Below are 24,725 nucleotides of genomic sequence, written 5' to 3'. Positions count from 1 at the left end.
GGGCACACACACCCCAGTCCTGGTGGGGGTGGGGTGAGACGGGCTCGCAGGGGTGCGCACACCCCAGTGCTGGGGACAGGGGCTCGGAGGGGCACACACACCCCAGTCCTGGTGGGGGTGGGGTGAGACGGGCTCGCAGGGGTGCGCACACCCCAGTGCTGGGGACAGGGGCTCGGAGGGGCACACACACCCCAGTCCTGGTGGGGGTGGGGTGAGACGGGCTCGCAGGGGCGCGCACACCCCAGTGCTGGGGACAGGGGCTCGGAGGGGCACACACACCCCAGTCCTGGTGGGGGTGGGGTGAGATGGGCTCGCAGGGGTGCGCACACCCCAGTGCTGGGGACAGGGGCTCGGAGGGGCACACACACCCCAGTCCTGGTGGGGGTGGGGTGAGACGGGCTCGCAGGGGTGCGCACACCCCAGTGCTGGGGACAGGGGCTCGGAGGGGCACACACACCCCAGTCCTGGTGGGAGGGGAGTGAGACGGGCTCGCAGGGGCGCGCACACCCCAGTGCTGGGGACAGGGGCTCGGAGGGGCACACACACCCCAGTCCTGGTGGGGGTGGGGTGAGACGGGCTCGCAGGGGTGCGCACACCCCAGTGCTGGGGACAGGGGCTCGGAGGGGCACACACACCCCAGTCCTGGTGGGAGGGGAGTGAGACGGGCTCGCAGGGGTGCGCACACCCCAGTGCTGGGGACAGGGGCTCGGAGGGGCGCACACACCCCAGTCCTGGTGGGGGGGGGGGGTGAGACGGGCTCGCAGGGGCGCGCACACCCCAGTGCTGGGGACAGGGGCTCGCAGGGGCGCACACACCCCATGGGGCCGGGTGCGGCGCGGGCGCTGACACCGGTGCGGGGAGCCGGACGGCGCTGGCACGCGGCCATGCAGCCAGGCGGGGGAGGCCACCTGCGCGGGGCGGAGCTCGGGCCGGGGCAGGCGGCTGCACCTGTTCCGTGACCCGCGGCCGCCGGCCTGGGGCGCTGCCTGTGCCGGGTCGGCCGGGGCGCGCAGACGGCTCAGGCGCTCGCTTCCCTGGAGCATGGCCCAAGTGCTCCGCAGACTCCGCAGTTCCCAGCCAGTCGCCCGCTTCCAGCGCTGCTGCGGGCTCTTCCCCGCCGCGGAGGAAGGAGCCGGCGATGGGCTGGCGGGGACCGTGGCCGGTGGGGACCATCTCCCGGCCCGGGACACCTGCCCCGGGAGCAGCCCCGCCAGGCAGCGGCTGCCAGAGGCCAACGGTGTGAAGAGCAGCCCCCAGCCGCAGGTAACTCCCCAGCCAGGCACTAGGGTCAGGGAAGCCCCCGCCCCAGCCCGGCAGGCTCAGCAGCGAGGGGTGGCGGCGTCTTCTTCTCATCTCACCTCTACCCCCACTTCCCCTGTGGGGTAAATGGGGGGAGGGGTCTGGGGAGCATTCCCATTACCCCCCCCCCCTCTTTTCCTGGTGCATCAGTGGCTTTGGGATATTTATGGGTTTCCATGTTCCCCCGCCTCATATCTCTTGCAATCTAGGGGGAGGGGAGTGTTTCACTGAACTCGTTCTCTGCCTCGCCTCTCCCCTCCCCCCCTTCTCCCCGCCGCAGTCCAAAGAGAGTGAGAGGGCGGGGGCTGTACCCCTAGGGGAATTCCTTACTAACCTTGTGCTTTTAGAGGGTACTTTACTCTCTTGTAGGTGGATGCAGAAATTCAGCATGATTTAAAAGTGTGAAGCTTTACTGGAAGCCTGGGAACTTTGGAAAGGGGCACTGAGGGACTGTAGGGGTCACTAAAAGCAAGAGTGAGTCAGACAGTTAGAAAATGAAATTTCAAATGAAAGTGAAAGAGGTTCGGGTTATGTTTCCATTATCTGATCAGTTCTACTTTACACACACAGATACCAAAGGGTATAACCTCTTTAAATCTTGCAGTCACATTCATTTTGGCAGCCCCCTTCAACTCGGTTGGGCTCTATGTGGGCATAAAGGCTCTCTGTATGAATCCAGTTATTGGATCAGGGCCTAAGATTGCAATTGTTACATAAAAAAAAAAGAGAGAGACCTTTTTGTACCCTTCCTATAAACTTACCTGGAGAAACAGGTGGTGAATTTGTAAGTGGATGGGAAACAATGTGAGAAAAAAAATCACAATTATTCAAGCTTGAGTAAATCAAGGAGAGTCACAGGGGAAGATTTTTAATTTACCAATACAGACACTGTTAGGAAGAACCTTCAGCCTTTACTTAAGCAAAGTCAATGGGAGTTATGACTGGCCTAAGCTTGCAGGATCTGGCCTTTTGTATAACAACTGAAATTTGCTTTTTAATATTTCTCTCAGTGACTTAGTTTTGTACGTATGAGGTATACAGTATCATTTCTTGACTCTTGTAGTCACTAGCTACCCAGACAAAAAGTACATATTAAACCTTGTATAATTATTACAAACTACTTTCTAAATCAAAATAAACTTTATTCTTAGCATTTGCTAGGTCTGTTTATGCTAGTGACTTTCAAAAACAAGCAGATGTGAAATTCATTTACTCATGAAGTTGTATGATCAGATTCTTAGTTGATTCCTACCTAGAGTTTAGATTTGCTTTCTTGTGTTTATGCTGTTAGTTGTTGCCATGGACAGGGCTAATGTTATAGTAATACAAACTGATCGAAGACAGCAATGACTTTTGTACAGCTGAAACTAGAAAATGGGACCAGTGCTGTCTGTGTACAAACTGCAAAACAGATGGAATGCTGGCTGGCTATGTCTGAACAAACAGAAAGGTTGTGGCACTTGCTGATGGTGGGATACCCTCCTGAATAAGCCTCAAATGTGGAAAAGTTGAAGGATGTACTAAAATGTAAAAAGTTCCCCTGAAGTGCCACTTACTGTATGAATGGTTCCTGAAATTAAGGTGGTAATAGTGTCTGTGCTTAGAGCACAGGGTTATTGATGAATCTGAAGCTTCAAATCACCTAAGGATACTGCTGTTTACAAAATTTGTCTGGTTTTCATTTTATCTATTTTTTTAAAGATATGAAGAAAATATGATCTGTGGGAGCATGGCCAAGGTTGTCAGTTTATAAGAGAATGTCAGAAGAGGGAAAGGTGGATAACAAGGAAAAGTACTGGGGCTGTTCTAGAGAAAAAGTGGTGTTGGGAAAGGAGATAAATATAGCTGGTTTCTGTGTAGAAGTTAGAAAGGTAACATGGTCTAGATCCTCAGCTGGTGTGAACTGGCATAACTTCATTTAAGTCAATGGAGTGATGCAAATTTACATGGCAGAGGATCTGACCCCATAACTAAGAGGTTGTCTAACAGGTCAAAAAGCCAGTCATTGATATATAGATATACGATAAATGTTAAGCAGCTGGGGGATGGGGAGAACAGAATAGAAAGTAAATAAAGGCTTGGTCTAAACAAAGTTGCACCAGTTTAACTAAAGTTGTGATTTTTAAACACTTAGCTAAATCAGTGCAACTTTGTGTAGACACATCAGTCTAAACCTGGTTTATATCAGTTTTGCTTGCTCCTGTAAATTCATTCAATCTAAATTGATTTTGATTTTAAAATTGGTTAAAAGTGTCTCAGCACTGGGGTTTGCTTCAACTAAATTGGTTGAATTAAACTAGTGCAAATGTGTGTATACACAATCCCTAATAGTGATAGCCAGAAAAGGGAACTAAAGAGCTGGAGCAGGGATAGATGACAAATTATAGAGGAGAATTTTTAAAGTGAAAATCAGAGTGACAACTTCTTAATTAAAAATAGAGCCTGAGTCAATGAGGTGCACAGCACTAACTAGGGAGACTAATTCAAGAAATTATTTGTAAGTTCTTATTCCAATTCTAAATTTAAAAGAAGCAGTCTGAGGGGAGAGGTTGTCTGAGTTGCCTTAATTTTTAAGAAGGCTGTTCTCTCCCTCCAACTATTATTATAATCGAGAGATGTTGATACCCCTGTTGCTTCTAGACCCCTTCTAGATTGCTGCCAGCAAGAACTTCCTAAGGTCACTGAGCAAGACTGATATAACTCCCTAGAGGTCTCTGGCTACACCAGTGCCGCTAACCCCAAAGTGTAATTAGTCTACGTTAGTCAGCTCTGTCCATTGCGAGTGTGGCTGCATACAGGTTGTGCTTTCCTTACTTTCTCTGATCTTGGCCAAGCAAAAAAAGCAGTGAAGTATTGAAATTTACAATGTACATATTTAGTCTTATGCATTTGTATTATCACACACAAAAAAGTGCAGGAAGGGCATGGAGCAGTGTGCATGTACAGTTTCCATGACTTGCTTCAGAGTAGCAGCCGTGTTAGTCTGTATCCGCAAAAAGAACAGGAGTACTTGTTCTTTTTGCATGACTTGCTCGTCTCCCATTGCATCAAACTGGATTTGTTATAGATCATTCAGGAAGGCAGGGTGTGTACTTGGAATTGTAATCTTTCAAGCTCAGCTCACAAAATAAATTCACCCACATGAAATTGTGCAAGTGTTCCAAGTATGCTCACTCATGCTCTTAGTTCTTTGGGCTTAGCTTCCTTTCACTGGGGTCTAAATATATGGGGTCTGCTGTTTCTCCCTGCATGGCTTTTCTTCCTAGAGGCTTCTTGCGCTCAGCTCCCCTTTGGAGGGCCTCAGCTACCCCATTGGTCTCTGCTTGGCTCTTTCTTGATTGGAGGGTCAGGAAGACTCACTCATGGTACTCTTCCAAGTCTGCTCGCTTGTAGTACCAAAATGGTCTGCAGTTACAGTAAATTATGCAGATCTTTATAATAGGATCCTCCCTTCCAGAAATAGTTAATACAGAGCAATAGTTACTTTAAATGTCAGAGAAAGTTTTATAACTATGTTGACATAATTGTTTTTCTGACATAATTTAAAATAATTGTTTTTTCTGAGTTAATACACACTGAGATGAATGGATCAGTTCACACCTCTGACTTATTGTTTCAGATTCTGCAAACAAAGGTAGAGGAAGGATAACATGGTGGTTAGGATGCTATCATGAAATTTAGACCAGGGTTCAATTCCCTGCTTTGCTACAGTCTGAGAGAGACTTTGGGCAAGTCTCACTTTATTTTATTTTTTTTGGTACATCAGCTCACCATCTGTAAAATGGGGCTAATAGTACTTCCCAGTCTTACAGAAGCGTTATGAAGATAAATACCTAAAGATGGAGTTGCGCTTTGGAAGGGATTGGAAGAGATGAGGAGCTTTAGTAATAGAGATGCTTAAACATTTCCAAGGGTCAGGTCTACACTACTGCTTAAGTCAATCTAACTTATGTTGCTCAGGGATGTGTAAAAGCCCCTCCCCCAAGCTACACAAGTTTTGCACTGTTCACACTGGCACTATGTGAGTGGGAGACACTCTCCCAATGACATAGCTTCCGCTTCTTGCCAAGGTGGAGTAATTATGCCGACAGGAGAACGCTCTCTCATTGGCATAGTACATCTTCACCAGACGTGCTATCTTGGTGCAGCTGCGCCGATGTAGCACTGTAGTGTAGACTTGCCCCTAGTCTTGATTACACCGGGGCCAACCAACCTTTAATAGTTCCTGATTTCCCAAACTTTTGTGGTTTTAGTGTAACAGACTAACTGAGGATTCATTTCTGAAATTTTTTTTGCTTTTAGGGAGTTTAGTCATGAGATTTTCTGCAGTCTCTGGCACTTGAATACAAAAACATTACACAGTCCTCTGAAAAACTTGCCCCATGTTATTTTGGCAAGTAAGTGTTCAGATTCCAAATCAAATGGAGGCTCTAGACAAACTAACTGCATTTTAAAATAAGGTTCCCTTTGCTTACCAGTGGTGTCCAATTTTTGGATGATTCTTTCTTCTGTAGATAAGCTCAGATAAAATTCTTCCTACATTTCTTTTACAATAATTTAGGGATATGTGAGAAATATAAATGTCCCCAATAAATGGTTTGAATGAATGTTTGATGTCTTAACATTTCAACAGATGCTCAAGGGCATCTGATTGAACTATGGAAGGATATCTATATTTACTCTGTAGATACATTAATTGTCTAAAGGACTCCTGACTGGTATAATGTTTCTGTATTGGTAGCAGCCTGTCTCTCTCTCTCTCTCTTTTTTTTTTTTTTTGGGTAAGTGAACATAGTGCTGACCTCTGATAAAGATATACTCTTAGTAGGGGTCTTGTAAGTTGACCTTAGTATAGATGAAATCTGTCCATAGCTGGAATGGGCTAGGAGAAATTGCACATCTGTTAATTCTAGATGCATTGCAGCCACACAAATGCAGTGATCAATGACTACTTGCAGACTAAAATATTGCTTAATGTAAAGGTGGCTAGATCATGTTTTGGAATCTGAAATGCCTTTTTTTTTTTTCTTTTAAAACAATAGATTTTTAGCCTCTGTCCTCCCCCAGTATATTTTCTTATCCTTTTGAAATTCAAAACAGATGCTTTGCTATATAAGGTCTTATTTCCATGATGGGCTTTCAGGCCTCAAATGTGGCACTTTTTCTAGCTCCATCAGCAAAACAAGAGCAAAGAAAAACTCCCCTAACTGGATAGGGCAAGGAGATGCAGCTACTGTAATTTAGTCCACATTTTTTTAAAAACAGCCTCAGATTTGAGCGTGCTGCTGGAGAGACTTGGTGCCTGATTTCCCCCCCCCCCCACCCTGAGTGGCTGCTGAGCACCTGCAGATTAGCACTGCTGAAAATCAGGGGCCCAAGCTGTCTATTCGTCCTTTCCTTTCTTAGCTATTGTCAACCCACTGTGTCTGCTTAGGAAACTCGTCCCTTTGGTATGTACCCAATTTTTGCTCTCATCAAGGTTGATGGTTCCATTGTTTCTGTGGAAAGCAGCCGTTATGGGAAGTTTTAATCATGCAGAATAAGGGCCAGTCCTATGGAGGACTTTAAACATGAGGATTGAAGTCTTGAATTTCATCAAAGGTTCTTCAAGGGGAGTATATGTGTAACAATTCCCTGGAGGGGTTGTCAGTGGGCACTGAATACAGGACCTCTAGTTCCAAAGCATAGACCTCTATGACTTGAGTTAAGACTAAATTTGTTAGTTGGGACCAGCCACAGGTGGCTATCCTCTGTGGACCAGCCACAAAGTCAGACTACCAAAGACTGGTATCAATGGCAAGTGTATGGTAATCTAAAACTTTACTGAAGGGTGGACTCAGCACAATCCACCAGTGCCAGGGCCATTGTTCATCTTCTTTCCTGTCCTTGGAGGCCATTGTCTTCTCATCCTAACACCAAATCTGTAGTCCTGGAATCCTGGCAACGATTACAGCAGGCATTGCTAGTGGAGGAGGTAAGTTGCTTTATTTTTATGTAATTTTACTGAATGTCTTAATCTTTTATGCTTATGTTTTCTGCCTTGTAGCTGAGTTAATGGTTTCTCATATGTCATTCTCCCCCCATACTCTAGAGATTCACATAAATGGATTATACAGGACGGGTCTAGAGGAAAAAGGACCTTCTTGGGAAAGTCATCTGAACCCAACAAGTTACTCTTTTCTCCATGCCAGATGTGGTAATGGTCCCCACAAGACACTTACTACTCATCTCAGGAAGAATTGCTGAGTGCTAGAGTCTCACCCCTGCTGGTAAGACTGAGGCCTTGTCTACACTACGAGAGTAGTTCGATTTTACTTGCATCGAATTTTTGTAATCGATATTGCAAAGTCGAACGTGTGTGTCCACACTAAGGACAGTAATTCGACTTTGTGCGTCCACACTAACGGAGAAAGCGTCGACATTCGAAGCGGTGCACTGTGGTCAGCTATCCCACAGTTCCCGCAGTCCCCTCTGCCCATTGGAATTCTGGGTGTAGCCGGCAATGCCTTCTGGGTAACAAAATGAGTCGAGGGTGCTTTTGGGAAACTGTCGTCATCCGTCCATCACTCCCGCCCTCCCTCCCTGAAAGCGCCGGCGGGAAAACAGTTCGCGCGCTTTTCCAGTCATTGACAGCGCGGACGCCACTGTACTCCGAGCATGGAGCCCGCTGCGACCATCGCTGCAGTTGTGGCCGCTCTCAACGTCTCGCAGCTTATCATAAAGGTTTCCCTGAGGCAGATGCAGAAAAGTCAGGCGAGGAGGCTACGGCACCGCGGTGATGTCCTGAAGTCTGAGAGTAGCACAGACCTGTCAGAAAGCAGGCGACCCAGCGCCGAGGACATCACAGTGGCAATGGGTCATGTTGATGCCGTGGAACGGCGATTCTGGGCACGGGAGACAAGCACTGAGTGGTGGGACCGCATAGTGCTGCAGGTCTGGGATGAATCCCAGTGGCTGCGAAACTTTCGCATGCGGAAGGGAACTTTCCTGGAACTTTGTGAGTTGCTGTCCCCTGCCCTGAAGCGCAGTGACACCCGGTTGCGAGCTGCACTGAGTGTACAGAAGCGAGTGGCCATAGCCCTCTGGAAGCTTGCAACGCCAGACAGCTACCGGTCAGTCGCGAACCAGTTTGGGGTGGGCAAATCTACCGTGGGGGTTGTTGTGATGCAAGTAGCGAAGGCAATCGTTGATGTACTGCTGCCAAAGGTAGTGACCCTGGGAAACGTGGAGGCGATCATAGATGGTTTCGCAGCGATGGGATTCCCAAACTGCGGTGGGGCCATAGATGGAACTCACATCCCTATCCTGGCACCGGACCACCAGGCCACCCAGTACATTAACCGAAAGGGCTACTTTTCCATGGTGCTGCAAGCACTGGTGGACCACAGGGGACGTTTTACCAACATCTACGTGGGATGGCCAGGCAAGGTTCATGACGCTCGTGTTTTCAGGAACTCTGGTCTGTTTAGACGGCTGCAACAAGGTATTTACTTCCCGGACCACAAAATAACTGTTGGGGATGTGGAGATGCCTATAGTCATCCTCGGGGACCCAGCCTACCCGCTAATGCCCTGGCTCATGAAGCCCTATACTGGCGCCCTGGACACTGAAAAAGAACTCTTCAACTACCGGCTGAGCAAGTGCAGAATGGTGGTGGAGTGTGCTTTTGGCCGTCTCAAGGGGAGATGGAGAAGCTTACTGACTCGCTGTGATCTCAGCGAAACCAATATCCCCATTGTTATAGCAGCTTGCTGTGTGCTCCACAATCTCTGTGAGAGCAAGGGGGAGACCTTTATGGCGGGGTGGGAGGTTGAGGAAAATAGCCTGGCTGGTGATTACTCACAGCCAGACAGCCGGGCGATTAGAAGAGACCAGCGGGAAGCGCTGTGCATCCGGGAGGCTTTGAAAGCAAAGTTCCTGAGTGAGCAGGGTAACCTGTGACTTTATAGTTTGTGTACTGAGAAGCTAAACCTGCCCCCGTTTCTTTACCCAGGTAATGTTGACTATCCTATCCAGTTACATACCCCCTTCACCCCCCCCTCCAACACACGTGTCGAAATAAAAATAGTTCTACTTTGTTAAAGCACACCGTTTTCTTTAATACTGTTTTCGCGGGAATTTTTTAAAACTGGGACGCAGACTGTGGTGCGGAGCGGGTGTAGTGTTGTGACGCGAATGCAGCTTCTAAACTCAAGGATTGACAGGCTCCGCTGCGGTGGGATGCTTGTTTCAACGGAGCCTGTCACCCCTCCTGATCGGGACTGTGTGTATGGGGGGTCTATTTGACTTTGTGGCAGGGGGAGGACGGTTACAGATCCCCTGCTGTGTGGCTCTGTGATCCTGCCTAAGGACCGGCGCTCAAGATCTGTAACTGCCCTCCCCCGCCACAAAGTCACAGAGCAACCCCCCCCCCAACATAACATGAAAACAACCTCCCAGACTAACCGGGGTAACTAGTCACTGCATCACTGCACTGTGTATGTGCCCTGCTGCTGTGCCTGCCCCCGACTATGTACCCTGCCAAAGGAGACTGTCCTGTCCAATTACCAACCCCCTTTCCCCTCCTCCTCCAAAAGAACATGATTGAAACAGTAGTTAACAGAAACGAATTTTTTATTATCAACTACACATGGCATTGGGAGGTGAAACTTGGACGTGGGCTTCTGTCAGGCGGGAAGGAAAGAACTTTTCAAATTTTGGGAAATGAGAGCCTTCTGCTACTAGAGCTCTCTGCAGGGGTGGAGTGAGAGTTAGCAGGGACTCTGCCGCCTCTCCTTCTTTGCACTTTGGGTGAGGTGGGTATGGGACTTGGTGGCGGGGGATGGCGGTTACAGATGGACTGCAGCGGGGCTCTGTCCTCCTGCCTCCGTTCCTGCAGAACATCCACAAGGCGCCGGAGTGTGTCCGTTTGCTCCCTCAGTAGTCCAAGCAGCGTTTGAGTCGCCTGCTGGTCTTCCTGCCGCCACCTCTCCTCCCGATCCATGTTGGCTTGGTGCATTCGGGTCAAGTTCTCCCGCCACTGGGTCTGCTGTGCTGCCTGGGCTTGGGAACAGGCCATAAGCTCAGAGAACATGTCCTCCCGTGTCCTCTTCTTCCTACGCCTAATCCGCGCTAGCCTCTGGGAGTGTGATTCCAGGCTAGGTTGTGAGACAGTCGCAGACGGGGCTGTGGAAATGGGAAAAAGGGAGTGAATTCCTAAGAAAGATAAATGTAGTTGTGAACAAAGAACATAGTCTTTCTCTGTGAACAAGACCATGCACAGCACCTTTCACATGCGCACTCAGCACAAGGTCGAATTCTCGGCCTTCGCATTCAGTGCCTGGGGTCTTGAACAGCACATTTGAGAAGCGAGGCAGCACAACGGAATTTCTGTTGCAGGCAGACATGGTAAGCCGTACACTTGTGGCAGTTTAAAACTTTTATATTACCACTGGCCTCATTTCACATTTAAATCAATGTCAGTCCCTGCTGCCAGCAATCCGGCAAGCGGGAACTCTGCCCCTGTCCCACCCCCTCGCGGCTGTCCCCGGGAACGATCCCTTTCGGCTGCCCCTCTCCCGCCTCCACCGCGTGGCTGCAAACCAGCGGTTACAGTTCTGTAAAGGAATGGGAAAGCAGTCCCAACACTAACATTCCCCTACCTAATTAAAAGCAGGTCACCATGGCCGACATCACCCTGATGAGGATCTCCGAGAGCGACAAAGAGAGAATGCTCCGGGAAAGCCTCCAAAGACCAGGGCCGTATGCCGCCCTGCTGTGCAGAGCAATGATCCCGGAGTACTTGATAATCTCGTGGCGCGGCAACGTGTCGTACTTCGGAGGACCCAATAAGGCCGCTCTCCCCAAGAACCTCATGCAACGGCTTTCAAGTTACCTCCAGGAGAGCTTCATCGAGATGTCCCAGGAGGATTACTGCTCTATCCCCGGACACATAGACCGCATTTTACTGTAGCTGCAGTAGCAGGGAATAAACAGTAGAGCGGCTTGTGCAGGACAATCACTGAAAACCGGACATTGCTAGATTTCTTTTCAAAACTTGCACTGCCCCTTACTAAACCGTTAAGCGCCTAGGGCACACTAATCATGAACAACCCATTCTTTTAATTGTTAATATTCCTGTTTTGTTTAAAATAAATGTTTAGATGTTTACAACACTTACTGGCTGATCCTTCACCAGATTCTGTGTCCGGGGTAACGGCTCGGGACGCTTCGTAGGGGATCTCTGTAAGGGTGATGAAGAGATCCTGGCTGTCGGGGAAATCAGCGTTGTGAGAGCTGCCGACTGCCTCGCCCTCCTCATCTCCTTCCTCATCTTCCCCGTCCCCTAACATGTCCGAGGAACCGGCCGTGGACAGTATCCCATCCTCAGAGTCCACGGTCACTGGTGGGGTAGTGGTGGCGGCCGCACCGAGGATGGAATGCAGTGCCTCGTAGAAACGGGATGTCTGGGGATGGGATCCGGAGCGTCCGTTTGCCTCTTTGGTCTTCTGGTAGCCTTGTCTCAGCTCCTTGATTTTCACGCGGCACTGCGTTGCATCCCGGCTGTATCCTCTCTCTGCCATGTCTTTAGAGATCTTCTCGTAGATCTTTGCATTCCTTCTTTTGGATCGCAGCTCAGAAAGCACGGACTCATCGCCCCACACAGCGATGAGATCCAAGACTTCACGATCAGTCCATGCTGGGGCTCTCTTTCTATTCACAGACTGCACGGCCATCACTGCTGGAGAGCTCTGCATCGTTGCCAGTGCTGCTGTGCTCGCCACGATGTCCAGACAGGAAATGAGATTCAAACTGGCCAGACAGGAAAAGGAATTCCAATTCAAATTTTCCCGGGGCTTTTCCTGTGTGGCTGGTCAGAGCATCCGAGCTCGCACTGCTGTCCAGAGCGTCAACAGAGTGGTGCACTGTGGGATAGCTCCCGGAGCTATTAGCGTTGATTTCCATCCACACCTAGCCTAATTCGACATGGCCATGTCGAATTTAGCGCTACTCCCCTCGTCGGGGAGGAGTACAGAAGTCGAATTAAAGAGACCTCTATGTCGAACTAAATAGCATCGCAGTGTGGACGGGTGCAGGGTTAATTCGATGTAACGGCGCTAACTTCGACATAAACGCCTAGTGTAGACCAGGCCTGAGGTCTAGGATTTCTTAAGGTTGGGTGGGTAGCTTTGCTTAAGCCTTGTTTACACATGCACGAGTTGCACCAGGCTTAATTAAAATCTGCGAAGAATAATTTAGCTTAAACTGGTGCAAAACCCTTTGTGGGAAACACCTGTTTAAAATGGTTCTGTGTAGCTTGCATAATTAAATCTACCTGTACTAGCTAAATTCAAATCCAGGTTTAAACCTAAATTAAATTAAAGTTACCAATAGGGATTTGCACTGGTTTTAAAACGGTTTAGTTTATCTGGAGCAACCGTGTGTAGGTCATTGTTTAGTGACAGTTTTGTTGTTTGTCTTACTGGAGGTCAGTTATGTTCCTTGTGTTTTTCTGAAAGGTGTCTGGGATATGTAAATTACTGCAGTTACCTGATGTCTACCAATTCTGATTCATATTAAGATAAGTTTTTAATGTTGCAATATCAAACTACATTCTCTCCTTCCCTGCCCTCTTATGTAGTATGTAAGAGGAGTCTAATCAGTGTCATCTTTCATTTTACAGGAGAAGACAATACCATGGCTTTCACCAGTCCAATTATACTGTATTAAAATATGCATTAAACATTTGTATTGCATTCCGTGGTCTGTTTCCAATAAGCACTGTTCAGTGATGACAGAGTTCCTTGGTTAGGATTAGCCTGTTTAAAAGGGGGAAAGGAGCTGCTGTATGGAGAAGATGATACAATGCTCTAAGCATTGGGGGAAGGAACTGGGAGGTTCAGTTACAACAGTGCACCTGCAATGCCAGTTTTCCTTGAACCTGGCAGCATGCTGATGTGTAGTGAATTGATGTATTGTTAAGCCTTGATGAAGGTGCACTCAGTGCTACTGGCAGAACTGTGTAGTTATGAGCACTCGTGGATTTGAAGGGTCTAGTCACCTTTGCAGGTGCCTGAATTTGTGGTTCTAATAGCTTCTCTTCAGTGTTGATAGATCATTAGGGTCTCTAGATAGTAGGAAGATGATGCAGTGCTGACAGTGGTTGCTAACTACTGCTCTCCTGGCCTCAGTGACACTTCCTATAACTTTTTGAATCAGTTTGGGCTGGTCTACACTAGCAACTAATGATGTTGCTAAGGCCTGGTCTACACTAGGCGTTTATGTCGAAGTTAGCGCCGTTAAATCGAATTAACCCTGCACCCGTCCACACTGCGATGCTATTTAGTTCGACATAGAGGTCTCTTTAATTCGACTTCTGTACTCCTCCCCGACGAGGGGAGTAGCGCTAAATTCGACATGGCCATGTCGAATTAGGCTAGGTGTGGATGGAAATCGACGCTAATAGCTCCGGGAGCTATCCCACAGTGCACCACTCTGTTGACGCTCTGGACAGCAGTGCGAGCTCGGATGCTCTGACCAGCCACACAGGAAAAGCCCCGGGAAAATTTGAATTTGAATTCCTTTTCCTGTCTGGCCAGTTTGAATCTCATTTCCTGTCTGGACATCGTGGCGAGCACAGCAGCACTGGCAACGATGCAGAGCTCTCCAGCAGTGATGGCCGTGCAGTCTGGGAATAGAAAGAGAGCCCCAGCATGGACTGATCGTGAAGTCTTGGATCTCATCGCTGTGTGGGGCGATGAGTCCGTGCTTTCCGAGCTGCGATCCAAAAGAAGGAATGCAAAGATCTACGAGAAGATCTCTAAAGACATGGCAGAGAGAGGATACAGCCGGGATGCAACGCAGTGCCGCGTGAAAATCAAGGAGCTGAGACAAGGCTACCAGAAGACCAAAGAGGCAAACGGACGCTCCGGATCCCATCCCCAGACATCCCGTTTCTACGAGGCACTGCATTCCATCCTCGGTGCTGCCGCCACCACTACCCCACCAGTGACCGTGGACTCTGAGGATGGGATACTGTCCACGGCCGGTTCCTCAGACATGTTAGGGGACGGGGAAGATGAGGAAGGAGATGAGGAGGGCGAGGCAGTTGGCAGCTCTCACAACGCTGATTTCCCCGACAGCCAGGATCTCTTCATCACCCTTACAGAGATCCCCTACGAAGCGTCCCCAGCCATTACCCCGGACACAGAATCTGGTGAAGGATCAGCCAGTAAGTGTTGTAAACATCTAAACATTTATTTTTAACAAAACAGGAATATTAACAATTAAAAGAATGGGTTGTTCATGATTAGTGTGCCCTAGGCGCTTAACGGTTTAGTAAGGGGCAGTGCAAGTTTTGAAAAGAAATCTAGCAATGTCCGGTTTTCAGTGATTGTCCTGCACAAGCCGCTCTACTGTGTATTCCCTGCTACTGCAGCTACAGTAAAATGCGGTCTATATGTGCGGGGATAGAGCAGTAATCCTCCTGGGACATCTCGATGAAGCTCTCCTGGAGGTAACTTGAAAGCCGTTGCATGAGGTTCTTGGGGAGAGCGGCCTTATTGGGTCCTCCGAAGTACGACACGTTGCCGCGCCACGAGATTATCAGGTACTCGGGGATCATTGCTCTGCACAGCAGGGCGGCATACGGCCCTGGTCTTTGGAGGCTTTCCCGGAGCATTCTCTCTTTGTCGCTCTCGGAGATCCTCATCAGGGTGATGTCGGCCATGGTGACCTGCTTTTAATTAGGTAGGGGAATGTTAGTGTTGGGACTGCTTTCCCGTTCCTTTACAGAACTGTCACCGCTGGTTTGCAGCCACGCGGTGGAGGCGGGAGAGGGGCAGCCGAAAGGGATCATTCCCGGGGACAGCCGCGAGGGGGTGGGACAGGGGCAGAGTTCCCGCTTGCCGGATTGCTGGCAGCAGGGACTGACATTGATTTAAATGTGAAATGAGGCCAGTGGTAATATAAAAGTTTTAAACTGCCACAAGTGTACGGCTTACCATGTCTGCCTGCAACAGAAATTCCGTTGTGCTGCCTCGCTTCTCAAATGTGCTGTTCAAGACCCCAGGCACAGAATGCGAAGGCCGAGAATTCGACCTTGTGCTGAGTGCGCATGTGAAAGGTGCTGTGCATGGTCTTGTTCACAGAGAAAGACTATGTTCTTTGTTCACAACTACATTTATCTTTCAGAGGAATTCACTCCCTTTTTCCCATTTCCACAGCCCCGTCTGCGACTGTCTCACAACCTAGCCTGGAATCACACTCCCAGAGGCTAGCGCGGATTAGGCGTAGGAAGAAGAGGACACGGGAGGACATGTTCTCTGAGCTTATGGCCTCTTCCCAAGCCCAGGCAGCACAGCAGACCCAGTGGCGGGAGAACTTGACCCGAATGCACCAAGCCAACATGGATCGGGAGGAGAGGTGGCGGCAGGAAGACCAGCAGGCGACTCAAACGCTGCTTGGACTACTGAGGGAGCAAACGGACACGCTCCGGCGCCTTGTGGATGTTCTGCAGGAACGGAGGCAGGAGGACAGAGCCCCGCTGCAGTCCATCTCTAACCGCCCTCCCCCGCCACCAAGTCCCATACCCACCTCACCCAAAGTGCAAAGAAGGAGAGGCGGCAGAGTCCCTGCTAACTCTCACTCCACCCCTGCAGAGAGCTCTAGTAGCAGAAGGCTCTCATTTCCCAAAATTTGAAAAGTTCTTTCCTTCCCGCCTGACACAAGCCCACGTCCAAGTTTCACCTCCCAATGCCATGTGTAGTTGATAATAAAAAATTCGTTTCTGTTAACTACTGTTTCAATCATGTTCTTTTGGAGGAGGAGGGGAAAGGGGGTTGGAAATTGGACAGGACAGTCTCCTTTGGCAGGGTACATAGTCGGGGGCAGGCACAGCAGCAGGGCACATACACAGTGCAGTGATGCAGTGACTAGTTGCCCCGGTTAGTCTGGGAGGTTGTTTTGATGTAATGTTGGGGGGGGTGGGTTGCTCTGTGACTTTGTGGCGGGGGAGGGCAGTTACAGATCTTAAGCGCCGGTCCTTAGACAGGATCACAGAGCCACACAGCATGGGATCTGTAACCGTCCTCCCCCTGCCACAAAGTCAAATAGACCTCCCATACACACAGTCCCGATCAGGAGGGTTGACAGGCTCCGTTGAAACAAGCATCCCACCGCAGCGGAGCCTGTCAATCCTTGAGTTTAGAAGCTGCATTCGCATCACAACACTAGACCCGCCCCGCACCACAGTCTGCGTCCCAGTTTTAAAAAATTCCCGCTAAAACAGTATTAAAGAAAACGGTGTGCTTTAACAAAGTAGAACTATTTTTATTTCGACACGTGTGTTGGAGGGGGGGTGAAGGGGGTATGTAACTGGATAGGATAGTCAACATTACCTGGGTAAAGAAACGGGGGCAGGTTTAGCTTCTCAGTACACAAACTATAAAATCACAGGTTACCCTGCTCACTCAGGAACTTTGCTTTCAAAGCCTCCCGGATGCACAGCGCTTCCCGCTGGTCTCTTCTAATCGCCCGGCTGTCTGGCTGTGAGTAATCACCAGCCAGGCTATTTTCGTCAACCTCCCACCCCGCCATAAAGGTCTCCCCCTTGCTCTCACAGAGATTGTGGAGCACACAGCAAGCTGCTATAACAATGGGGATATTGGTTTCGCTGAGATCACAGCGAGTCAGTAAGCTTCTCCATCTCCCCTTGAGACGGCCAAAAGCACACTCCACCACCATTCTGCACTTGCTCAGCCGGTAGTTGAAGAGTTCTTTTTCAGTGTCCAGGGCGCCAGTATAGGGCTTCATGAGCCAGGGCATTAGCGGGTAGGCTGGGTCCCCGAGGATGACTATAGGCATCTCCACATCCCCAACAGTTATTTTGTGGTCCGGGAAGTAAATACCTTGTTGCAGCCGTCTAAACAGACCAGAGTTCCTGAAAACACGAGCGTCATGAACCTTGCCCGGCCATCCCACGTAGATGTTGGTAAAACGTCCCCTGTGGTCCACCAGTGCTTGCAGCACCATGGAAAAGTATCCCTTTCGGTTAATGTACTGGGTGGCCTGGTGGTCCGGTGCCAGGATAGGGATGTGAGTTCCATCTATGGCCCCACCGCAGTTTGGGAATCCCATCGCTGCGAAGCCATCTATGATCGCCTCCACGTTTCCCAGGGTCACTACCTTTGGCAGCAGTACATCAACGATTGCCTTCGCTACTTGCATCACAACAACCCCCACGGTAGATTTGCCCACCCCAAACTGGTTCGCGACTGACCGGTAGCTGTCTGGCGTTGCAAGCTTCCACAGGGCTATGGCCACTCGCTTCTGTACACTCAGTGCAGCTCGCAACCGGGTGTCACTGCGCTTCAGGGCAGGGGACAGCAACTCACAAAGTTCCAGGAAAGTTCCCTTCCGCATGCGAAAGTTTCGCAGCCACTGGGATTCATCCCAGACCTGCAGCACTATGCGGTCCCACCACTCAGTGCTTGTCTCCCGTGCCCAGAATCGCCGTTCCACGGCATCAACATGACCCATTGCCACTGTGATGTCCTCGGCGCTGGGTCGCCTGCTTTCTGACAGGTCTGTGCTACTCTCAGACTTCAGGACATCACCGCGGTGCCGTAGCCTCCTTGCCTGACTTTTCTGCATCTGCCTCAGGGAAACCTTTATGATAAGCTGCGAGACGTTGAGAGCGGCCACAACTGCAGCGATGGTCGCAGCGGGCTCCATGCTCGGAGTACAGTGGCGTCCGCGCTGTCAATGACTGGAAAAGCGCGCGAACTGTTTTCCCGCCGGCGCTTTCAGGGAGGGAGGGCGGGAGTGATGGACGGATGACGACAGTTTCCCAAAAGCACCCTCGACTCATTTTGTTACCCAGAAGGCATTGCCGGCTACACCCAGAATTCCAATGGGCAGAGGGGACTGCGGGAACTGTGGGATAGCTGACCACAGTGCACCGCTTCGAATGTCGACGCTATCACCGTTAGTGTGGACGCACAAAGTCGAATTACTGTCCTTAGTGTGGACACACACGTTCGACTTTGCAATATCGATTACAAAAATTCGATGCAAGTAAAATCGAACTACTCTCGTAGTGTAGACAAGGCCTAAGAGTGAAGGAAGGACTTGCTTCCAGTGGTGCTGGAACAATTTTTATAGTGGGGGTGCTGAGAGCCATTGAACCAAACTGTAAATCCTGTATATGATGGAAACCACTTCAAGCCAGGGGGTGCTGCAACACTCTTAGTTCCAGCACCTATGTTGCTGTCTACAACCATCATCAACAATGGATCACTCTTACTGTATATGAAGTTAATGCACATCAATGCTACTGTCACAGCTAAAAGTAGAGCACAGTTCACTAACCTGGTAATAACATGGCTTTGCCCAGGAGAGTCTACCTGGGACCACAGCCATCTTCTTAAACCATATTAAAGCTTTACCTTAGTCCAAGCATAGAAAAATATTTTGATTTAGAATTTTAAATTCAGGTGTAAAGGAAACCAATTTCCCCTCGCCCATATCAATGAACTTACAAAATTTGTTGCACTACACTGGAGGAAATAAATTAGGTACCTACCTGAAAGTGGAAATGTGACTATCAAATTTTGCCTTGCCGGTTTCTCTGAAATCTTGCTGCCTTGTTTCACTCATCAAATTGTCATGAAAATAAAAAACCTTGTGTTATAGGCAAATGAACAATATTAATTGAGCCACAGGCTAAAAATACATCACAGTTGGTAGCAAATGACAAACTTTCATAGTGAAATTTCAAGCTTAGAGTTGACTTTTGAAGCCAAAACATTGAGAGAACTTTCTGTATTTAAAAAAGAAACAAAACAACCACCCCAAAACCTTCACCTTCCATGCTGGTTTTTCTACCAGTGAATGAGGATGATCCTCTTACACAGTTGCATTGTGTCATCCACAAAAAGCCAACAAACTGAGAAATAGCAAACACTTGGACGTATTAGAAAAGGCGAGTGTATGTATTCCTCCTCAGGCTCTCCTGAAGTAACTTGCAGCCTTACAGCTCTCCACAATAGACCAGTCAACTTTCCTCTCCATCCCTGCCAAAATAAAAACAAAGGGGTGGTGAGATGAGAGGCATTAAAGTGTGTTTGGGGGGTGGGGTGGGGGAAAGAGCTGGAGGAGGGGATCTTGCTAGAGAATAGATTGAGAACCACTGGTCTAAGGCAAGTAGTTTTCCTGTCCAAATATGCTGCTGGTGATCTTTTCATTTTAGATGTCTGGAGCACAACTGAGTTCACAAATTTCTTCTGTTGGCCATATCTTGAAATCAGGATGATGGGGATTTTAGTCTAATTCTGTAATCTCTCTCCCTATATCTTAAGTTTTCACCATCTAATTTTTTCTTAAAAACAGGATTTTTTCCATTCCTCAGATGTTTTGGCTCTAACAGAAGTAGTGTGAGGAATGAGGAAAACCAGACTTGCTAAAACATTTCAAATGTAGGCTCCTTTGGTACCTCTCAGCCTGTGGGACAAACCTGTTTTTCCTCCTCTAATGAAAATATGGAGGAATAGTTCTTTTGTGCAATAAGGAAACAACAAGGCAAGTAGGGAGCAAATAAATCATTCAACTCCTTTCCCTTCCTTTCTTGTTCCTTCCAAAACAAGGATCTGCCTTTCAGTTGGTGCTTAAGAATGTGCAAAGCCTTCTTTGCAATGCTATTTCCTACAGTCTATTACAAGGTTGTTCAAATTTTGTGACCCCCAAACACCACATTGGATACCTCCCACAAGGCTGAGGGATGCACCTTCCACGCTTATCAAAAATATACACAGCTTTATATATATACACACACACATACACACACATATATATACACACACATACACACACATATATATACACACACACAGCTTCTTTAATAGCAATCTTTTGATTTGAGTTAATCAGCGATAAAAAAGAATCCGTTGAATAGCTTTGTTTTCACACTGGAGTTTCAGGGAAAAGGTGACTGTGGGGGATGTTCTTAGTTGCACAGGCTGTGTCCTTGGCCTGACACATGACCTGGTAGATGAGATAGTTGGTATTACTAGAGACTTCTCCAAATTTAGCTTTTATGTTGGATCAGTTGGTAATTTTCTATCTAAAAGATCTATGCTCAGGGACGAATGTGTCATTGAAGACCTGAGTTTTGTGTTTTTTTTCTGGTGGAACCAGAAATGAAGGAAAATCTCAGAACTGATTAAGAGGAGAAAATATTACATATTGAAAAGTAGAAAATGTGGGGGATGGGGGAGTTAGGCTGGAAGCAACTCAGCCACATGGACAGAGCAGAGCACAGGGTTTAATAAAGTTAGGGTTACCATATTTCAGCAAGCAAAAAAGAGGACGGGAGGAGCCCCGCCCCCGTCCTGCCCTGGCCCCGCCCCTGCCCCTCCCACTTCCCCCCCTCAGAACTCCCAACCCTCCCCCCGCTCCTTGTCCCCTGACTGCCTCCTCCTGGGACCCCTGCCCCTAACTGCCCCCCAGGACTCCACCCCCTACCTAAGCCTCCCTGCCTCTTGTCCCCTGACTGCCCCCTCCTAAGACCCCCCACACACAAATGCCCCCCAGGACTGTACCCCCTATCTGTACCCTGACTGCCCCAACCCTTATCCACCCCCCCACCCCCAGACAGACCCCTGGGACTCCCACGCCCCATCCAACCACTCTCCACCCCCTGACAGCCCCCCCCGAACTCCCAACCCATCTAAACCCCTCTGCTCCCTGTCCCCTGACTGCTCCGATCCCTCTCCCCACCCCTGCCCCCTGACAGCCCGCCCCCAGAACTCCCAACCCCCCCCCGCTCCTTGTCCCCTGACTGCCCCCTCCTGGGACCCCTGCTCCTAGCTGCCCTCCAGAACCCCACCCCCTATTTATGTACAGGCGTGACTACCTGCCCTTTCCTGGTTACTATACGCGGCCAGTCCGCATCCACATCCAGTAGTTAAAAAAAAAAATAAACTAATAATTTAAATTGGAATTTCATCCATTAATAAGTATTTATTATATAGTTAAAACCATTCTATTGAAGGACAGATATTAAATAACACTAAATATGTTAATGTTCAAAACAATATTAAAAATTTGAAAATTTAGAGCATGGAAACCAAAATAGCTAAAATTTAGTTTTGGCAAGATACACGGAATGGAAACTCCGGGATCTTTACCTGTCACTGAATATAGCCATCATACCAATAGTGGAATATAAAACAAGTCTACATATACTCTCCTTAAAATTTTTACTTCTGTCCATTCCCAATAATTGTAACAAAGCATTATTACCTTCACTCCACTTGCCACGCGCCCCAAGCACAAAACCAAAGAAGTGGATATTTTTACCTCCCGTTAAGTTTTTAATTTCTTCCTCTAACTCAAGATAATAAGCCACCTTCTCACTGTGGGCTTGTTCCAAACTTCCGGCATTATCCTCCCATCGCACTGTAACATCAACCACCACTGCTGTATCTCCTTTTATAAATATAATATCCGGCTTTCTTAACTCACCCTTACTATTTCTCAAATGGGGCTCTATCATTGCCTTCCACCCTAATTTACCAACCTTATCTACAACTGCAGACACTACTCTATTATGCCTTTTTATCCTAGCATTCTTAGTCTTATAACATTGTCCTGAGATATGGGGAACAGTCTCCCGCACTTTACCGCACCATCTACAAAGAGCATTCACACCTCCTCTTCCTCTTGCTAATGTCTCCCTAGTAGGATAAATATTTGCCCTAAGCTGCAATGCTGCGATATACGCTGACGATTTAACTTTACTAGAGTTTCTAAAAATCGAATTACTAATTAAATCATTTTAAAAATATTTTATCCCTATTCCCTGACATCTCAGTTCCGACCATCTTAGAAATTCCTCTTCCCTCCATTTCTTGGGATGAGATGTTACTGCACTAAATGACAATATTTTATCCACAAGATTTTCTCCTGCATATAGATAAGATAGGTCCATCCGATCATCTCTCGAGACAATATGTCTCCTCCATTTACGAATTAACATATTTGGGATTTGCACACTAAACTTAGTGAGAGCTAAACCACCATCCCTACCTCTAGAATAAAATATCCCGTCTGTGGTACACTGAGGTAAATGTAAAATCTCTAACTATTTTTCTAACTAACACATCAAGATCGTCTAAAAGATTAAAAGGGGGTTCTATTAAAAGAAGATTATAAAATAGCTTCGGTAAGATGTATGTCTGTTAAATTAATATTTTTTGGGCCGGTTTTAATGGGGCCTTAATTAAATTCTCACTCCAATCTTTCAATTTTTCTTTAAGTACCGGTCCCCCTACACCTATCCAGGGATCTATTCTAGCCCCTAAATATTTTTCAAAATCCCCTGGTTGAACATATTCAATCTCCTCTGACCCTATCTGCCAATTATCCTTAGGATTAACTACATAGGTTTTATGTTTAGTTAAAATATGAAAGCCTTTCGTTTTCTTCACATTAACAGAGAGATTATATTTTTACAAAACTCCTCTAAGATACCCAAATTTTTGATCATTCCTTTGTATGAGCTACTTAAAATTGCCACATCATCGGCAAAAGCCAATGACGTGACACTATTACCCTTAACATAAAAACCACTTCCTTCTACTTCTAATCTAGTTAAAAGGGGATCCATAGCAATATTAAACAAAATTGGGGACAACGGGTCACCCTGCTTGACCCCCCTCCTAATTAAAATAGACTCAGTAGCTTCATCACCCACCCATACCCTAGTTGTGCAATTATCATAAAGATCCCTAATAATATCTATAAAATGTTCATCTATACCAAATCTTCTCAACCCGGCTATTATATGTCCGTGTCCCACAGAATCAAATGCTTTAGCCAGATCTACGAACACTATTGCAATTTCATTCCCATTTCGTTTAGCCCCTTTATTCAAATTATCTAATATAGCAATATTTTCCTCACACCCGGGGCGGATATAAACCCTTTTTGTCTACTACATATCTTAACTGTTTCCACCAGTCTTTTTGCTAATATTTTGGTATAGATTCTAATCCAAACTGACCCAATTGTCAATGGTCTCCAAGATGTTAACTTCTTCATTTCCTCCTCATCTTGTGTCTTTGGTATTAAAATCGTTCTATTTTTCTTAAATTCATCTGGTACCTGTCTATTTATAAACCATATATTAAAAATTTTTGTAAGTATTAAAGAGTCTAAATTAAAAATATCCCACAAATTGCTCACTTTTACTTTATCTGGGCCAGGAGCACTATCTTTTCTTATTTCTCTTAAAGCTATTCTAATCTCATCCACAGAGATCGGACTCATTAATATATCATTATCCGCATTCTCTGTGGATGATGGCCACCCTATCATATTACCATGTCCAATTGTTCCCAAAATATTTACATAGTATTCCTCAATTTCTTTCATAGGGATAGCACACTTAGCCTTATCTGGCTCTCCCATTATAATGCGAGTCAATCTTCTTCTATCCTTATCAAATAATTGTTAATAGAATTTATACTTAGCTTTCTTTGTAGCATATCTCCTAATTGCATTAAATTGCTTCCTTCTCCCCTCCTTTCTCATCTTCCCTTTTCCTTTATTCCTCAACTCTATTTGACTTTCATTTCTAGGGTCCTTTCCCTCTACTAATGAATAACATAATTTTTCCAACATTGCCCATCCGAGAGCTTTTGTTAAATCCTCCTTTAATAATCCTTCAATTTCCCCTAAACTATTTATTATTTCTCTTCCCTCCCTACTTTGTTTTCCCCGTTTACATATTTTCTCCACTAAATCCACTTCTGGATGTCCTTTTAGTGGGAAAATCCTCTCTCTTGGGGGCGGAATTTCTAATATATTTACTCTAATGTCCTCTACCTCAGTCACTTCCTCCCTATCTCCTGTTACCACTAACTTCTTCTTTGCTAATTCTCGTCTTTTATCTGATATTTGTTTATTCGTTTTGGTCCTCATCTCGCTCTCAATACATTTATTTATATTCCTTTTCCCAATATATTTCCTTTCCAACTGTATAAGCTGCGCAACCTCATCTTTGGTCCATATACGAGATCTAGTCGATCCCTCTTTGATCTTACTTTTAGCAGCCATATCTTCTTTTCTTTGCTCATTCCTCACAGCAGGGTGTCTATGTCTACAGTGTTGGCTCAATCCAGATCTAGTATGAAAACCAAGCCCACAGACCGAGCACGTATGGCTCTTCATTGGGGTATCCGCCTTCTTGGGTATGCACTTGGGGTAGTGGCAAGCTATATTATGATATTGAGAAGATTTTCCACATTTACTACATACAACTCGTATGGCTTTACTTTTATGAACCACATTAATGTGTTTGGCCCATTTACCAAATGTTGGTAATATCTGGGGACATATTGGACAATTAAAACTATCAACGGGATACTCTAAATAAAAAACCCCAT

At 47.2% G+C, this 24,725-nt stretch overlaps 3 protein-coding genes across 4 annotated transcripts in view; 2 read left to right on the top strand and 1 right to left on the bottom strand.

Moving 5' to 3' along the window:
* The first annotated feature begins 896 nt into the window (after positions 1-896).
* The window catches only part of SGPP2 (sphingosine-1-phosphate phosphatase 2), an 86,165-nt gene continuing 62,336 nt past the window's right edge, over positions 897-24,725 (top strand). The window contains exon 1 of one of the 2 annotated variants that reach the window (XM_065558038.1): positions 897-1,263. In XM_065558038.1, coding sequence (XP_065414110.1) covers positions 1,042-1,263 — 222 coding nt within the window. In that variant the 5' untranslated portion in view covers positions 897-1,041. The remainder of the gene's footprint in view (positions 1,264-24,725) is intronic. The other variant, XM_065558037.1, reaches the window with a different exon arrangement.
* Positions 9,898-12,577, bottom strand: LOC135973697 (uncharacterized). Its single transcript, XM_065558042.1, has 2 exons — positions 11,459-12,577; positions 9,898-10,464 (listed from the first exon to the last, which is right to left on the bottom strand). Exons 1-2 carry the CDS (start codon positions 12,033-12,035, stop codon positions 9,989-9,991), a joined length of 1,053 nt encoding a protein of 350 aa, XP_065414114.1. The 5' UTR covers positions 12,036-12,577; the 3' UTR covers positions 9,898-9,988.
* LOC135973695 (uncharacterized) lies at positions 13,532-16,073 on the top strand. The gene is made up of 2 exons (XM_065558039.1): positions 13,532-14,509; positions 15,504-16,073. Exons 1-2 carry the CDS (start codon positions 13,933-13,935, stop codon positions 15,977-15,979), a joined length of 1,053 nt encoding a protein of 350 aa, XP_065414111.1. The 5' UTR covers positions 13,532-13,932; the 3' UTR covers positions 15,980-16,073.

This window comes from Chrysemys picta, chromosome 9, assembly GCF_011386835.1.
Source record: "Chrysemys picta bellii isolate R12L10 chromosome 9, ASM1138683v2, whole genome shotgun sequence".
Taxonomy (NCBI): Eukaryota; Metazoa; Chordata; order Testudines; family Emydidae; genus Chrysemys; species Chrysemys picta.
Note: the sequence above shows the minus strand (reverse complement) of the source record. Positions and strands in the feature narration are given on the sequence as shown.

Excerpts from the sequence above, each read along its gene's own strand:
- LOC135973697 (XM_065558042.1), bottom strand. The coding sequence starts at position 12,035 with ATGCAGAGCTCTCCAGCAGTGATGGCCGTGCAGTCTGTGAATAGAAAG. Across the intron at positions 10,465-11,458 it reads ATCTGGTGAAGGATCAGCCA|CCCCGTCTGCGACTGTCTCA; the intron begins GTAAGTGTTGTA and ends CCATTTCCACAG.
- LOC135973695 (XM_065558039.1), top strand. The coding sequence starts at position 13,933 with ATGCAGAGCTCTCCAGCAGTGATGGCCGTGCAGTCTGGGAATAGAAAG. Across the intron at positions 14,510-15,503 it reads ATCTGGTGAAGGATCAGCCA|CCCCGTCTGCGACTGTCTCA; the intron begins GTAAGTGTTGTA and ends CCATTTCCACAG.